The sequence below is a fragment of the Zootoca vivipara genome, chromosome 5, assembly GCF_965207765.1.
Source record: "Zootoca vivipara chromosome 5, rZooViv2.hap1.1, whole genome shotgun sequence".
Classification (NCBI taxonomy): domain Eukaryota; kingdom Metazoa; phylum Chordata; class Lepidosauria; order Squamata; family Lacertidae; genus Zootoca; species Zootoca vivipara.
The window spans coordinates 33048115-33065250 of NC_142588.1; the positions used below are offsets into that span (position 1 = coordinate 33048115).

General features: G+C 42.9%; 1 protein-coding gene across 3 annotated transcripts in view; it reads left to right on the forward strand.

Annotated features, from left to right (window-relative positions):
- ASAH2 (N-acylsphingosine amidohydrolase 2) overlaps window positions 1-16905 on the forward strand; it is a 39824-nt gene extending 22919 nt beyond the window's left edge. For 2 of the 3 annotated variants that reach the window (XM_035137920.3, XM_035137921.3), the window contains exons 7-21: window positions 878-955; window positions 1967-2087; window positions 3803-3928; window positions 6156-6242; window positions 7677-7781; window positions 7896-7977; window positions 10297-10412; window positions 11393-11487; window positions 12656-12695; window positions 13342-13437; window positions 14007-14102; window positions 14339-14482; window positions 15277-15336; window positions 15488-15576; window positions 16610-16905. In XM_035137920.3, coding sequence (XP_034993811.3) covers window positions 878-955; window positions 1967-2087; window positions 3803-3928; window positions 6156-6242; window positions 7677-7781; window positions 7896-7977; window positions 10297-10412; window positions 11393-11487; window positions 12656-12695; window positions 13342-13437; window positions 14007-14102; window positions 14339-14482; window positions 15277-15336; window positions 15488-15576; window positions 16610-16784 — 1510 coding nt within the window. In that variant the 3' untranslated portion in view covers window positions 16785-16905. The remainder of the gene's footprint in view (window positions 1-877; window positions 956-1966; window positions 2088-3802; window positions 3929-6155; window positions 6243-7676; window positions 7782-7895; window positions 7978-10296; window positions 10413-11392; window positions 11488-12655; window positions 12696-13341; window positions 13438-14006; window positions 14103-14338; window positions 14483-15276; window positions 15337-15487; window positions 15577-16609) is intronic. The other variant, XM_088670319.1, reaches the window with a different exon arrangement.
- The last annotated feature ends 231 nt before the right edge of the window (window positions 16906-17136 follow it).

Below are 17136 nucleotides of genomic sequence, written 5' to 3' on the forward strand. Positions count from 1 at the left end.
CATTCTACTCATGTAAAACCATGCTGATTCCCGGACCGTCTACGGGCCAGATTTAGAAGGCGATTGGGCCGCATCCGGGGCCCCCGGGCCTTAGTTTGTGGGGACCCTGGGTAAGATGCTCTCAGCAGTGGCAGAGGAAGATGGGTGCGGGGAGATCGCACCGCCCCCAGCAGCATGATCCCAGTAGGGTGCCATGGCGGCTGCCCCCTACCCGTGCTGGGTGCCACACCCCCAGGCGGGTGGCGCAGCAAGCCCCTGGGATGCATGCCATCCCTGGCCCCGCCTGCTCTACACCCCCTGGTGCCAGAACATGAAGCTCCGCCACTGGCGCTGTTCTTCACATGCCTCTGCCTCTGTGCCCACTGTGAACGAGCTCCCTGAGGGAAAGGCATGCAGCCTTTCACTGGCAGCTCCCTTGGAGAGAGCAGGTGAACAGGCAACAACAGCAGGAAGGAGAAATGTCAGGGACAGCAGGCTACCAGGGGGTGGTAGTTAGCATGTTACTGGAACATGGGCTCTGGGCATGGATGATGCATATTTCTGGTGCCAGCCATGTGCACTACAGTACAGGAGTGCTCTGGACAGTGATGCCATCAGGGCAGAACTTTGGGGCAGGGGTCCGCGGCCCCCACTCAGCAGAAGGACTCCTTCAAAGCGATACTGGTTTATCACTTTCCCCCTTAAAGATGGAGCCTCCATAAGAGTATTCAGTCCAGAGTCTAAAAGTACATTACAGAACCATTGGCTCTTGCAGATTTCCCCTTAATTGGGGGGGGGGGGAGAGAGAGAGAGAGAATATTTCATTTCCCCCATTGTGACTTGCATCTGTTTCCCAGTCTACATTGTGAAGAGTATCTCTTTTCTTCACGTTGTCCAGGTATTCATCAAATACAGACAAAGAAATGGTGGTGCTGAAGATGGTTTCTGACAGCAGCGAAGACATCGGACTGTTTATGTAAGAATTCTGAATGTTCCATTTAAAAAATCAAGGGGAGGTAAACACTATATCAAAATGATTTTTTTTCCTAGTTAGTTTAATTTTTTAAAAGATTAGGATGATCTGGCAGGTGGGTGTGGTGGGACAGAGAAAAGTGAGACCACACAATGGAAATTTAAAGATAGCAGAGAAGGGAGTTTAGAGAGACCTGTGATATTGAATGGAATCCAGCTGGTGACCCTTGCACTCACAGGAGAGCTTTTGATCCAGTGGATGTCTCTATTAATAAAGAGAGGAGGCAATCAGTTAGGAGTTGCCGGTCTCTGCAGCCACAGCAGGCGCTGTGATTCTCCAGTGGTTTGACTTCACCCCCGGAGGCGTGCTCCATTGTCTTGCGAGATGGATGCCAACAACAGCCCCTTAGTATTTCCTGAGAAACAGAGCTCCAGAGCACCACCAGAACAGGAAGGTGCCGGGTGTGGGCGGGCACTGCAGGGGACATGGAGAATTGGCAAAAATAATCTTTTGTTGTTGTTTTTTTCAAATAATATTTATTCATTTTATAAGAATGAAAAAAATACAAAATACAAAAAATGAGAAAGAAAAAAGAAAAGAAAAAAACCAAAAAGAATAACAATCATATTACCGGTACTTAACATTATTATTATATGTGGACTTCCTCGATTCCCCCCTCACTGGGTCCATTTTTAATCCCTCTTTAGCAATTTTCATATTATCTTAAACCATTTCCCAAAACTTATACAGCTTTAACTGAGATTCCTGCATTGCAGGGGGTTGGACTAGATGACCCTTGTGGTCCCTTCCAACTCTAAGATTCTGTGAATTAATAAAAATGTGAAGTAGCCCTTGGTCTATACATGTGGCAGAATGAGGTGACTTTTGAATGCTTCCTGCTTCATATACAGTAATATAAATATAATCTTTTTATGTGATTTACATGAATTATCTAAAAAGGCTGCATTAGTGAATATTTTTCCAATTTTTAAAATTCTTCTTATTTTTCCTTAGCTGGTTTCCAGTTCACCCTGTCAGTATGAACAACACCAACCGTCTTACATGTAGTGACAACGTTGGTTATGCAGCTCATCTCCTTGAAGAAGAGAAAAACGTAGGATACCTTCCAGGAAAGGTAGGAACCGTTTATTGTGATCCCGACATAAATTAGGATTTTACCAATGCAATACCTTATCAAGACTTTCGAATGTTCAGGCTACTGTGATCAGTCAGCATCACTGGTTTGTCAGCCAGTGATATCTTCTTTCTTCTTTGGCGATCACCCATAGCTGAGTAAGATTGCCTTCCATGATCTCAATCGTAACAGTGAGTCCGTAAGTGACTGCGGAGGCCAATTCTGGATCCACACATCCTTCCACAGTGGGGACATTGGTTTCCAGGTGGAAGTTGATCATGGTGAGGGTTTGCCAAACATGCCTTCCTCTTAGTTTGTTTCTCCCTTTCGTTCTGAGTTTGATTGTCTTCAAAGTCCATGAAACATTGGTAAAGGCTGTTCCCCAGTTAGAACGCTCACAGACCCAATTGTCTATGTTTATACTACATTTTCAAAAGTATTTTTTAAGTTCCATAGTATGTAATTTGGGAACTTTTTAAAAACAGTAGTGGATATCACCTTTTTTCTGCTGTAATCTCCCCTTTCTTATTCCACCTGCTGAATCCAACATACAATGCCCAAATTCTTGTAAAATATTAGTCACAACCCAGCCAGTTTTAGATACCGCTTCTGTAAGTGGAAGGCAGGAAATTATTCACTCTCCAACTGAAACCGATATGATGTACCAGCAATTAATTGGATGATGCTCTTAATTTTTACCTCAGTGTTTTACATTGGCTTTCGATAATTGTCTGTACAAAGAGTTGCCAACCAGCAACAAGGTTTGGGTAACCACTGTTAGTGAAATTGTTCTGCAACAGATCACCACACCTTTACAACATCTGTATTACGGACTCTCAAACTTTGGGATTGTTGAAATATACTGTATACAACAAAAAAAAGTAACCAATTGGAGTCGTGCAACTCAAATTAGGTCTACTAGGCCCACCATTTTTAAGCAGTGTGGACTAAAGTCGCTTCTGGAGCCCCTCAAGAATTAGGGACGCTGAAGCTTAAGCTTCATTAGTTTCCCAGTAGATCTGCCCCTGATTGACCTGATCCAGCAGTCAGCTGTTGTTGTGTTATGTTATTATGTCATGTAGAAGACATCTGAGGGCAGCCCTGTTCAGGGAAGTTTTTAATGTTTGATGTTTTAATGTATTTTTAATCTTTGTTGTAAGCCACCCAGAGTAGCTGGGGAAACCCAGCCAGATGGGCGGGGTAGAAATTTTATTATCATCATCATCAACATCATCATCTGCTAAAAGGGGGATCTAATAGGAAAGGCAGGTGGACTCTTCAGCACAGCGAAAAAGGACAGTCACACCATTTTCACACAGCAGCATAAGAAGTCCAATTCTCCCTCCTGCCACATAGTTTCTCACTTTGTAGGGGAAATGTCTACCTATTCAGGTGCTCAGTGTATAAACATTACATCACACAAAGTTGAGGGACATGAAATGAAGGGAAACAACAAAGATAGCAGAAATGTTGGGCTCCATTGAAACCCATTGTGATAAAGGACCCTTTCCTTCCATTATATCGTGCCCTATATGACTTAACTGAGGTGGATGGGAGAATCTAGGTGATGCATGCTATCTAGAGAGCATTAACTGGCTTCACATTCTTGGATCTGCAAACGTTTTCCGTGAGGCACAAGAATGAATGTGTTTGTAGACGTTTTGCAGCAATATTTTTGATGGCATCACCAATGAGACCCTTCCTTCCGCTTGCAGGGGCCGTATGTAGCAGGTTTTGCATCATCTAACCTGGGAGATGTGTCTCCGAACACAAAAGGTCCACATTGCATAAACACGGGAGAGTCGTGTGAGAACTTCAACAATTACTGCCCAGAAGGTGGGGTAGGTATCATTTTATCTTGATTTATTTCACAAGGTTTAAATATTGCCCAATCAACAAAAACCTTTGAGTGGCTCACATAGCACACGATAAAATACTCCTCAAAACCGACTGCTATAATCAATCTATGTCTAGATTGATTTAGTCTCCTCTGCAGTTTCAATTATAGGGTTCCCAGTGCTTCCCTCACACCCTGTAAAACGAATCTCGATAAGCAGGTTTAGCAAAGGCACAAAACTCATACTCAGCCATCTATAAATGTCTCGGTCTTTCTGTTTCAGAGTCCCTTGTACATAAATTATCTCAAGAGGAGTTTCAGATACTCCTTAAAATACAAAATTACCCTACCGCTGCCCAAGTTAAATGCCACTGGCTAATTACATCTTTACCCAAGGAAAGAGTTTAGGATTGTTTGTACAGTACTGCGCTTTTGCCAATGGTGCTTCATCCAACACCATTCTAGCTGAAATAATAAATTAGGCCAGCAGCAGCAATCCTGATGGAACAACCAAATGGCTTGAGATCAGCCAGTGAATTTGGCCAGAACCTGGGTGAAATGTAGCCAACGTTTATAGCAACCAATTTCATGAACTTGGGAAGTCATCCTGAGCGCCTCTCAAACCAGGACAATGACGCACAATAACCCAGTCTTCTGTCGAGATTTTTGTCACTGAAGCTATCGTTTAAATGAATGGGGTGGGGGTGGGGGTGCGGCTGATGGAAATGCCATTTCCCCATTCCCATTCGGTGCCAATCCCCCTCCTGTTATTTGCATGTGCCTTTGGGCATCACCCTCGTATCAGTGATGATTTATTGCTGGACGAAGGAAACTTTGCTCTTGAAAACTCACAATGAGATGCCAGACTGGCAAACAAGTAAAGGGACATATGAGATCAAATAGTGGGTTTGATCTCATTTTGGGTTGGGAATGGGGGTGGGGGTTGCAAAGAAGACAAAATGAAATCCATTCCATAGTAGTGGAGAAACAGCATCCTCCCTGGCACCCCCAGAGTGGCCTGTGGCAGTGTTAGAAATATGTCCTGAATCTTCTTTACAAGATGAGTGAAAGGGAAATACTTATTTATTTAGCATATTTAGCATAAATAAATATGTGCGGTGCTTCACAGGGCACCAGAGGCCACGTTCCTGCCTCAGGGTGCTTACGATCCAAAAATCAACTGAGAGAAAATCAACAAGAGGAAGGGACATCTTAAGGGACAGTTAAGGTGGCATCAGGTCAGAAATCTGGCTCCGGATCACATGATTTTAATTGAATTTGAATCTGTTTTAACTTGTGCCAAACCAATAGTTTTATCAACAAGAGGAAGGGAAGGAGAGGCAGAGAGTTACTAGAGAAGCAAGGGTGTGTTTGTCTCAGTTGTGTGCACCTAGTTGTGTGCATGGGAACTGAGCTGCAGGAGCAAAGATCACAGGGAGGGATGTACCGTTGGGATAAGAGGTAAGTGGGGAGACGGTTTCTTCTGATCACACTGGGGAGAAAAGAGATAAGCCTCAACCCCTTCCTGATAAGGATCCCTCCCCTTCAATGCCTGGATTTAAACAAGGAAAACTAGAAGCATAGGTGCCTGATCTGTATCTAGCAAGCATCTCGGTTGGCCCTAAGGCCCATTTCATAAGTTTTCCTAGCAATGTGGGAGTCCCATAATAGGGGAGTAATGTAAATAAGTTTCCTGACAGTGCAGGTTCATGGAATTATGATGGAAATATATATAAGAGCTGCCCTCTTTGATAAAACTGCTACAACGGTTCTTGCCACTGTATACTATAGTATATAAAACTATAAAGGTAAAGGGGCCCCTGACCATCAGGTCCAGTCGTGTCCGACTTTGGGGTTGCGGCACTCATCTTGCTCTATAGGCCGAGGGAGCCAGCGTTTGTCCGCAGACAGCTTCTGGGTCATGTGGCCAGCATGACAATGCTGCTTCTGGTGAACCAAAGCAGCGCACAGAAACGCTGTTTACCTTCCCACCAGAGCGGTCCATATTTATCAACTTGCACTTTGATGTGCTTTCGAACTCCTAGGTGGGCAGGAGCTGGGACCGAGCAACGGGAGCTCATCCCATTGCAGAAGGGCTTGCTCCTTCTGATCAGCAAGCCCTAGACTCTGTGGTTTAACCCACAGTACCACCTGAGTCCCTACATATAAAACTATATACCAGTACTAATGGTTTGTGCCTTTCCCCTTTTATTTCTTCTTTCCAATGTTAGGCCACGATGTGCATAGCTTCAGGTCCTGGCGAGGATATGTTTGAGAGCACCAAAATAATTGGCAGAAACATCTACTTGAAAGCAAAGGTAAGCTTCGATAGGTGGAAATTCTAGGAAGCCTTTGTGTTTTAAAAACAAGCATTCTTCTGACAATTAAGTTTTAATTAGTAAGTCTTTGAAAATGCCTTTGACCATTTTTTCCAGGTGGAAATAGGTAGGTAAAGGTAAAGGACCCCTGGACGGTTAGGTCCAGTCAAAGGCAGCTATGGGGTGCGGCGCTCATCTGGCTTCAGAGTTCTTTTTCCAGTCCATTCCAAGGACATAGGGAGAGTCACAATACATTCTTATCTTACATCATATTGATAGGCACCTTATCTGACAGGTAAGGCTAATGGTATGTAATTAGTTCAAACCCAGGAAGCGCCTCTGAAAAGTGATGACTGAATAGTTTGCTGTGAATTTCTTGCTCTGAAATGTTGTTGGTAATACCAGCCTGACTCTTATTCAATAGAGCGGGAATAAATATCACTATTGTGCACAAAATTAGCTGTGCCATAAACAGTTCCTACCATTCTAGTAGGGGGTGTTGGTTGTTGTTGGTGTTGTTGTTGTTTTAAAAGGCAAATATTAATGACCTATTAAGACTTAGTTCAGATACCCAGGAAGGATATAGTTCATTCTTGTCCTCAGCAGCAACAGTTCCATTCCATAGAATAGTTTATCATTGTTCTGGCTTTCTCCTCCTCCAAACTAGCAGAGAAGATTAAATTGGCTGCATGAGAGAGAACAATAGAACAGAAAAAGGACCTGCCAGTAGAGTGGTACCTCGGTTTACGATTGCTGCGGTTTGCGATCGATCGGTTTTCAAACGCCACGGACCTAGAAGTGCTTACATCCAGGTTCCACGGTGTGTGGATGCACAGAAGCGATCTGCACAGCGCACCCATGTGCAGAAGCGCTCTATCGGTGCTTTGCGCATGCACAGAAGAGGCACTCCATTTACGGACTGCTCGGGGAGCGACTGGCTCCCCGGAACCAATTGCATCCGTAAATCGAGGTACCACTGTAACGACAATTCACCCAAGGCTAATATGGCATGCAGAGATGACTTTTGGGAGTGGGGCAGAGGCGACGGCATCCTTCTGGACACGAGAGCACTGCACTTGTCGGGAAAGTGCTGGGGTTGCAGTGAAATCAGCAAATGTCTGGGACAGGCGCAGTGCTCCCAAAAGTGTGCGCACACCGGAGTGGCCACTGCTGCCACCCCAGAGCTCACCCAACCTTGCCCCGTCCCAAGTGCCCTGTCACTGCCTCCACTTCTCACCCCCTCAGGGACCAACTCTGTTGACCTGGCTGAGACTCGCTCCATCACAAGGGCAAATAGCAAAGCAAGGAGGGGGAGGCTATGCGATAGGAACTCCAGCCTTCCTATGTGTAGGGAAAGTTGGTGGGACAGAGACTCTGGAAATATAAGCACACAGACTAGAGTGGGTTTTCCCATGACTACCATTTGTATTTCAGGAACTGTCCATGAAGGCCTCTGAAGAGATAAGTGGTCCCATCAGATCGAGCCACGAGTGGGTGGACATGGCTAACGTCACTGTACAGCTCAATGCTACTCACTCGGTAAAGTATCAGCCGCCACCTTGGAAGTGTGTTGCTAGGTAGAAAGTCGGCAAATAAACAATACAGAGGCATTTACAATGTCCGCCTTAACTTTTTCATTATGCTTTTCTCAAGGGAAAAACATGTAAACCTGCTATGGGGTACAGCTTTGCTGCTGGTACTATAGATGGACCAGGCGTCATGAATTTCACTCAAGGCAAGTGGAGATAAACCCTACAGTTGACTTGCAACTTGCACACTTTTATCTTGCGCGATTACAGCTTTGCGTGCTTGGCATGTTGGGTTCCCGAGAGAGGGATGCTCACGCACGGGCAGTTCAGGCTATGAACTATTTTTCCCTTTGTGCGCAGTCCCTGGAAACTAATACCCACACAAGTTGTAAGTTGTCTGTACATGTTTGCTAATTATTGTTATTGATTGTATAACATTTTGTGATCAGTATGGACCTTGAAATCGGTTGGTGTTGATTTGGAAGGGTTGGATCTGATTTCACCACTGGTCTAAAATTCACCCCTTAGGTGGCCCACCCCAAGATGGCTCCTAACTTCAGATGTCCCTCTCTTGTGCACACCAGCTAGGCCTTAAACTCCCTTAGTCTGATTTTACCCAAATGATTAGTCTGGTTTTAACCAAATGATTAAAAAGGTAAAGGAACCCTGACAGTTAAGTCCAGTCACAGATGACTCTGGGGTTGCGGCGTTCATCTCGCTTTACAGGCTGAGGGACCCGGTGTTTGTCCGCAGACAGTTTTTTCAGGTCATGTGGCCAGCATGACTAAGCTGCTTCTGGCACAACTGAACACCGAAACCAGAGCAGCACATGGAAATACTGTTTACCTTCCCGCTGGAGCTGAACCTATTTATCTACTTGCACTTTTTGGCGTGCTTTCAAACTGCTAGGTTGGCAGGAGCTGGGACCAAGCAACGGGAGCTCACCCCGTCGTGGGGATTCGAACTGCTGACCTTCTGATTGGCAAGCCCAAGAGGCTCAGTGGTTTAGACTACAGCGCTCCCCACGTCCCTACCCAAATGATTAACCAATAGCAAAAAGTTGAATTTGGCCTTCCTTAGGTTTAACTCCCTCTGTTGTGAACATTAGAGATTTTGTGGGAATTCACTCCCTGTATGTTCATTGTAAGTAAAGGCTGTTGCCTTCTTAATTAAAAGCTAGGCTCATGAGAGTGTACGACCAATCCTTGCACATGATTTGCATCCTCCTACCCTCCTACCCTTACTGTGAGATAAGCCTTGTTGTGGGCTGCAGTTCCCATGCTGCTGCAGGGAATGTTTGGTAGTCAACTTAGTTCAAAGGGTAAGTAATGAAATTGCAAGGCCTTCTGCAGTGAAAATCATGAGCACTATTACTGTAGGGCAGCAGCCATTAAAATGTGGTAAGGAATCTTTCTATAATTACTCATTTCTATGTTTTTCTCTATATTAAAGTTCAGTTGGTTGATTAATCATCCCAAACTCTTTAAATGATGGGTAGCTGTAATTAGCAGCTTTTTACAGCTTGATAATTCATACTTGACAGCAATATGAATTAGTGACTTTTTACCAGTGTAAATGTTTTTGGAGGAGCCTAAGCTATTTGTTTTTTTCAAGGTAATGGAATCGAAACTTCAGGTGATTTATTTCAGTAACGCAACTTAAAAGGTGAAACCAATATAGGAGATAGATGCATGACATGCAAAGCAAGATATGCCAAGCCTTTATTTGTTGTAACTGTAATTATTTGTCATTAGGCGGGTCAATTATAAATGGAATGTAATTAATGAGATGTAATAGCGATGTTTATTTTTGTATTATTGTAACTATTTGTATTTTTACTGTGGAATTTCCAAAAGAAAGCATTTGTAAAAATTAAAATAAAAATAAAAAAAATAATAAGTTGCGTTACTGAAATAAATGCACTTTTCAACGATATTCTAATTTTCTGAGTTTCACCTGTACATATCCGCCAGACTTCTTTTGACAATACAGTGTGTGTATTTTTAAAATGCACATAATAGGTTTTATATTAGAACTAAAGATTCTTGTTCTAATATGTTCTAATATGTTCATTCTCAGCATATATATTGTTTCAAAAATAAGCAAAATGTTAACAGGTTACCTGCTGAAGAAGAATGTGCTCAGCAACAGCATGAGACTAACATTTAACGAGCTTTTTTAAAATAACAGAATAGCATGGGTAACCACATGAGAACATGGCAAGAACCTTCTGGCCCAATTAGTCCAAGACTGTTCTCACAGTGACCAGCCAGAGGCCAATGGAAAGCCCTTAGCTACCTACTTATTGAGATGCTCGGTTGGAACCAGTGGAAAGGAAGGTGGAAAGTCAGGCAAAAACCAATCAAGAGAAAACGCTCTAATGCTCTTAAAAGCAATGAAAATAGTACGGCTCATGCAGAATATTTATAATGTTCAGAGCAACATCCGCTCTCTTTAGCTCCAGCTTTTTGCCTTCAAAAATCTACATAAACACCTCTTAAACTAGCTTATATATTTGTTCACAGGCACAACAGAAGGCAATTCATTTTGGGATGCAATTCGTGATGCACTCCTTGTTGAGCCATCCAATGAAACGAAAGAATGCCACAGTCCAAAGCCTATCCTGATTCCTACAGGAGAGGTATGAAACATGAGAATTTGCTGCCAAGAGTGAATCCATTTCAGCTCTGACTTGAGTACCCTAATTGATATGGACCTAGATAGTCAACATAATGCTCCACACATTAGTCTTCTCTGAGCAAAAAATGTTGAGATTCATTTCCTGCCCTGCAGTCATAGGATTATTGTTTATCATACGACTGTATGTGTTTTCATTCCCACAGAGTGGATGTGACATAGACAGGATGGTCGTCTACTGTTTTGTTCCTGAAGTGGAACTGTTGTTTCCTTTGTTCTCTCTTCACTGCCTGCTATGCTAGAGAGAGGCAGCAATGCTGAACAGCTCTGAATGTCTGAGCTGGGCATACAGAGACAGACTCTGCATTTTGCCACAATAAAGCAGTTTAGCCTTATTCAATGGCTTGTGTGTGTTGCTCTTCATGCTGGGAACAATCACACATTTGATTGCACCACCGGACTCACCAGTAGCCGGACATGTGTGCACTGGCTTTGTCCTTGCCCTGGGCAGTCTCACAACTGGCCCGGGGCGACAAATGCTAACATTGGTTGCTGCCGGCCCCAATGTCAGCTCTGACTTGAGTAATCTAATTGATGTGGACCTAGATGGTCAACATAATGCTCCACACACTAGTCTTCTCTGAGCAAAAACAAGTTCTAGTGGAGCATAGATGGAGGCACATCTCCTCATACCTCCATTCGCTTTTCTCTGATCAGTCACTAGTCCCCACAATTTTGGTGGGGATGAGGATGGGCTGTTTCAGAGGACTCAGCTTGATTGGTAAAGTGATTTATATGCGTTGAATAACATTGTGCCACTAGATGTTGCCGTGGAGCCTTGTTTTTCTCTACCCGTTTTCCGTGTTTAAATTTAGAATGCTTTTAATTGAAACACTTCTTTGATGTGTCTACATTCAGCCAGAATGGCATCTTTCAGAATAAAGTCTAACGTGAGATTCTCCTTTACTTTCTGAATTTCTTAAGCTTTCAAAACCTTACCCATGGCACCCGCAAGTGATTGATGTTCAAATAGCAACCATTGGATCTGTGGCAATAGTGGCTCTTCCGGGAGAGTTTACGTATGTATTCACAATCTATGTTGGTAGTAAAGTGCATTCATTAATGTGTGTTAAGGACCTTCACAGTGCTTTCAAAAGCAGGATAGTTGAAGGGAAAGAGATAGTTCTGGAAGACCTCCAGCTGTGCATTTGGGAACGGATTGAAAAACAGCTGGGAAAGTGGAAAGGTCAAACAGACAATATGAGTGGCATATTGGTTCTGTATTAAAGTACTGCAAACTTAAAAGGAGGAGGCCCAGTGCTTTTTTTCTCTTTAAGAATAAAAAAAGGTACCAATATAAACCATGAAATTGTCACAGTAAGTGCCACACTTTTAACATTTGGGGGGGGGAGAGAAAAAGGTGGGGCTGGTACTGTGTACCCTTGAATACCCCCAGGGGGGAAAAGCACTGGAAAAGATCCATTCCTGTTTGACTTTGTACACATTAGCATAGTAACTATGTTATATTTAATACACAGTGGACACAACTGAGCAAAAGATAAGCCATGATTAAGGTTGCAATTCTGTGCCCAATTACCTGCAATAATATATGATTGCAGTATCAGTCATATTTAAAGCAATGAGACTTAATCTAGTCACTAGCTTGTTCTATAAGTTTCAGGTTAACTTAAAGCAGGCACTCCCAAACCGCGGCCCTCCAGATGTGTTGGCCTACAACTCCCATAATCCCTAGCTAACAGGACCAGTGGTCGGGGAAGATGGGAATTGTAGTCCAAAACATCTGGAGGGCCGACGTCTGGGGATGCCTAACTTAAAGAGTAGCTCTGATCTAGATCTACAAGTCATTTTCTATTCCCTTGTGCAATGTCAGGGATGTCAGTAATTGTTTTTGCTCTTCTCCTAAATCCCGTCCAGATTTTGGAAGTACAACTTCCATCAGCTCCAGCCAGCATGACCATAACATCTGGAGGGCACCAAGTGTGTGTGGGGTCCTTTAATAATAATAATAATAATAATAATAATAATAATAATAATAATAATAATAATAATATCTGTGTACCGCTCTCCATCCATAGACCTCAGGGTGGTTCACAACATAAAAAATTGGTTCCATACCAATCACCTACAAACCTTCAAGGCGCTTTGATAGTCTTGAAACCTGATTTACTTACAGCTCAATGGAATAGTCTTGACACTGATGTATCTATCTGTTTTCATGTTTCTCAGGACAATGGCTGGCAGGAGGATGCGTGAAGCTGTTAAAAGTGTAAGTGGAGGAAGATATAAATAAACAGGGTGAAAAACCTTTTATATGCAGTTGCAGCAGCAAGAATTCTACTTGCTAAATATTGGAAAAAAGAGGAGAATGGCAAGAAAAATTATTAAGTTATGTGGAATTAGCTAAATTAACAAATGCAATTAGAGGGGGCAGTAATAAAAAAATTATCCAAAATTGGGGAATATTTGGGGAATATCTTAAAAGGCAGTGCCCCATGGTAAAAACTTGGATTTACTTTTAATATTCCGTACAGACCAAAATAAAAGTGTAAATTCACAGCTTCAAAATTATATGAGATTGGTCCATAAGATAGTCCTCCAGCTCTTGATTTATTCATTTTCGCTTTCAATCAATAGACCACTATAAAAAGCTAGCTTGGGCAATAGTTTCTTTCTACTAGTCCCATCCCGTCCTGCTCACATGCCCACTGCCACAGTCTTGCTAAACTGAGCAGGATTTAGCACCCCCCCCCCACTTTCCAGCTGATGTGCGGAGGGTCAAATTCTGCTGCTTTGGCTGTGCACCCTACAGGCCCATGGAGATAACGCATGATTCAACCCCAGTCATTAGTTCTGAATAGTAATTAGTTCTTCTGCTTCATGCCGATTGACTCATTTGTGCACCTGTTTCTTAGGAATTTGAGAGTCAAGGGAAACCAGGAATGAACATTATACTTTCGGGACTGTGTAATATTTATACCCACTATATAACTACTTACGAAGAATATCAGGTAAATAAACAGGCACCACTCTCATACAACAACAATCTTTCATATCTGACCATCTTTCATTACAGCTGCAAACTCGTTAACACCCACACCAGCAAAGGAATGACTCAAAATTACCTCCAGAAAAATTGTGGGTAGATTGGAAGCCCCATTTACATACAAAGGCACCTCTCCAATGTGCCTGTCATCTAGTAATTTAGGCAGGAGCATGAAGCAACAATAAACCCCAGAGGGCCTTCTCCCTGTTATTCTGTTGCTGCCACTACATCACGTTAGACTCCCAGAGGGAGTGGAGGTTATTATTCCTTCTCCTTGCGCACAGAAGCCAGATCAGAGGGGCCTCCTCTCCTTCACCACCTGAGGCGAAACAGAAACAGAAAGATCCTACCCTGCCTCTGGCACCACACCCTGCTGAAGCCTTGCTTACAGGGGTCACATGGGAACTTCGGCACGTCTCCAAAGAAGCCCCGGCCACCACATGAAAGCAGCAGGGGCAGGCGGGGCACTTTGGCAAGTGCTGAGGCCCTTGATGCCAGCTCAGAACTCAAGTGTTTTCCTATGTCACTTCACAGGCTCAACGATACGAAGGAGCATCTACCATTTTTGGGCCACACACCCTTTCTGCTTATATCCAGTCATTCCGTGCTCTGGCCAAGGCTATTGCTAAGGTAATTGCTGAGCTGTACAGATGCGACTCTCTATATTTCATCAAAACAGAAGTGCAGGTCTTTTCTTTTGTGTTCTATTTTGTAATGCAGCTTGGACACTCAGTATTTAGGACCGGCTCTACCATTAGGTAGATGGTGGCAAGTGCTAAGCTCTTGCCCCTTCACTTTTCCATGCCTGTACATCATTAAGACGCAACAGGCCATTGCCATTTCAAAGCAAATTTAACTCGTTTCAGGATACTCTTCCGGACTTGCCCAAACTCCCAGAGCCAGTCATTTACAACATAAGTCTGAACCTTTTGCTTCCTGTTCTCGATGCAAAACCACTTGGTAGTAAATTTGGGGACATCGTACAAGATGCACGGTCAAAGTACAAGGTGGTATGTATACAATTTTTTAAAAAATAAAATCCTGCGGTGTTCTTCTTTGTACCATTTTGAACACGGAAATTATGCAGTTTCTTAACTTGCATCAAATATACTAATTTAGGATATGCATTTGGGAAATAGAATTAGAAATCAGAATGGTAGTTGCCCCATTGATATTTATCTTGGATTAAATAGATATGAACCAAAAGAATGAGATAACCCCAAACACTTTTTTCATTTATTATTTTCAGGCTTCTTTTTCAACACACACACCCTTTCCAGATTTATTTAGCTCTACACACACACACTCTACTGCAACGCACACATGATGAAAGTTTGGGCAGACCTCTTCAAATGCTTATATGTCAGAAAGGGACTTTTTTTGCCCTACTGTGCAGATCGGTGGAGAGTTAGCTTCTGAAATGCAATCTGAATTTTGAAACACAGAAGAACAAAATCTGAATTAACGAAATACAAATGAAAAACATATGAAATAAATTACAAAAATAATGTTTAACCCCCCCCAAAAAAAGTAAAAATAAAACCACTACCCTCCATCCTGCTGAGTTCTTTATTGAACCAAAACAACACCATTTGTGCAGCAGAGAAATAGCCCCACCCTCTTTTCAAAGCCACTGTACACAATACCACACATTCTTTTATGTCTGTTTAGTGGCACCACCCTAGTGCTCAGAGGGAAGTAGAGATGATCACCTGACCTCCTTGCGCAGGAGCAGTGTTGTGTGGTGTGTACCCGCAACATAGTGTTCGTTTCCTCAAGAACAATTCTCTCTCACACACCTCAGGGCGAAGTTGTTGATGTTCATTTTGTTGGTGCAAATCCAAGGAATTCTGCAGCAAATATGGTAAGAATCTTAAGGGACAGGTTTTTCTGGGTACATTGGGGGGGGGGACATTTAGGCCAACGAGCCTCTGCAGAGGCAAGGAGGTCAGTCTCATCTCATGCTTCACATGATAATTTCTGGGTCACTGTTCTGTAAACTTTTTTTTTCCCAGACCAGTTTCACATTTCTCATAGTAGAGAAATTTGACAATGCTTCCAGAAGTTGGCAAGTAGTGCATGATGATGCTTCGTGGGACACCAGGTGAGCCAATTAAATAATAATAATAATACTGAAAACTGGCAGGAGTTACATTTTCCTCAAACGCTGTGGGCCAACCTTTGCACAATCCTAAAAGCATTGCTTTCAGGTTGCAGTGATCCTCTTTTTTAAAATGCAAATAGCATCCTTTAAGAGGGAGACAATCAGGTAGGGGACAATTGTAGGATTTAACCCTTATGCTTCTCTGCCAAAGTACTGGCGAAAATTCCTTGGTACAAGATGCAAGTTCTTCTTGGTTCCAGTGAGAGCTTCCATTCCAAACAGCTCCAAACAGAGCAGTGGTTTTTACTGGGACCGCAACCTGGGAGGGAAATTTTCTTTCGAAGCCTCCCCATGTATCATGTAGCTTGTCCTTGATTATGTCCTCCAAAAGCAATGGCATGCACCTCTGCTTCTACATTTGTGGAATGCACTCCCCAGGGAGGCTTGCTTGGTGCAATCTTTTATCCATTTGGGGGCCACCAGGCAACTGCATTCCTTTTTGTGCAAAATTATCACTGATGCAGCCTGTTTCATACAATAGAAACGGGAAGTATACAGTAAATGTAAAAATACAAAGTTGATGAATGGGCTTATATATAGGTATATTATGTTGACCTTCAGCAATTATGGCTTTAAATGTCTCAACATCTAATTTGAAATTTATTGCTCATAATATCAGGGCCCTTGTTCATCCCAGTTGGGCATAGAAAGCAGACACCATAAAACACAAACCGTGACATTTCAGGATATACCATAGTTATTAGCTCGCCTACGTTCCAATAAAAAAACGAAATTGCCTGCTTGCAATCTCATTTCCCAATCCATTCCTGAAGACATGGGACTGGGAAGCACACAACAGGGTTCCATCGTGTCCCTTTCTCCCATAGAATCATTGAATTGTAGTAGAGTTGGAAGGGGCCACGAAGCTTATCTTGCCCAATGAACTGTACTTTTCTGGTAACTGTTGCTTGTGTTTTAACAAATGTGTATTCTCTGACTTGGCTTAATCCATCACCCTTGCTCTCCTAACCAGGTTCATCTGGCAAAAAGGCAACTGGGGACGAAGCACATCTCAGTTACAATGGCACATTCAAAGCAATACTGAACCAGGAACTTACAGACTACAATACTTTGGTCACAGCAAAGAATTGCTGGGCTCAATTCAGGCGTTTAATGGCTCATCTTCCACATTTGAAGTTTCAAACTGAAATCTGCAATTGTAAAATTGGTAGCTAGAAGCTGGAATGTTTATCATAAGCGTGATGTAAATAAATGGGAGGCTTTTGTGTAGCAGTAGTGGCCATTTCCATCATTAGCCTCCCAACAGGATGACTTCTGGTATGAATTCTGTGACAGTGTTCACAGTACTCACAATTTGTTCTCAGTCCTCTGCTGTGCAGTAGAAAATGAGATGCCAGGTGCAATAGAGATAGTAGGTTGGTTGTGCAGGGGAGTACATCTAAAGGGAGTAAATTTAAAGACAGCCAGCCGGAATATTTGTACCAGCCTTCAAGTGTTTAAAATGAAACACAGTTGTTTCTGGTGTCTCATTCTAGTCAG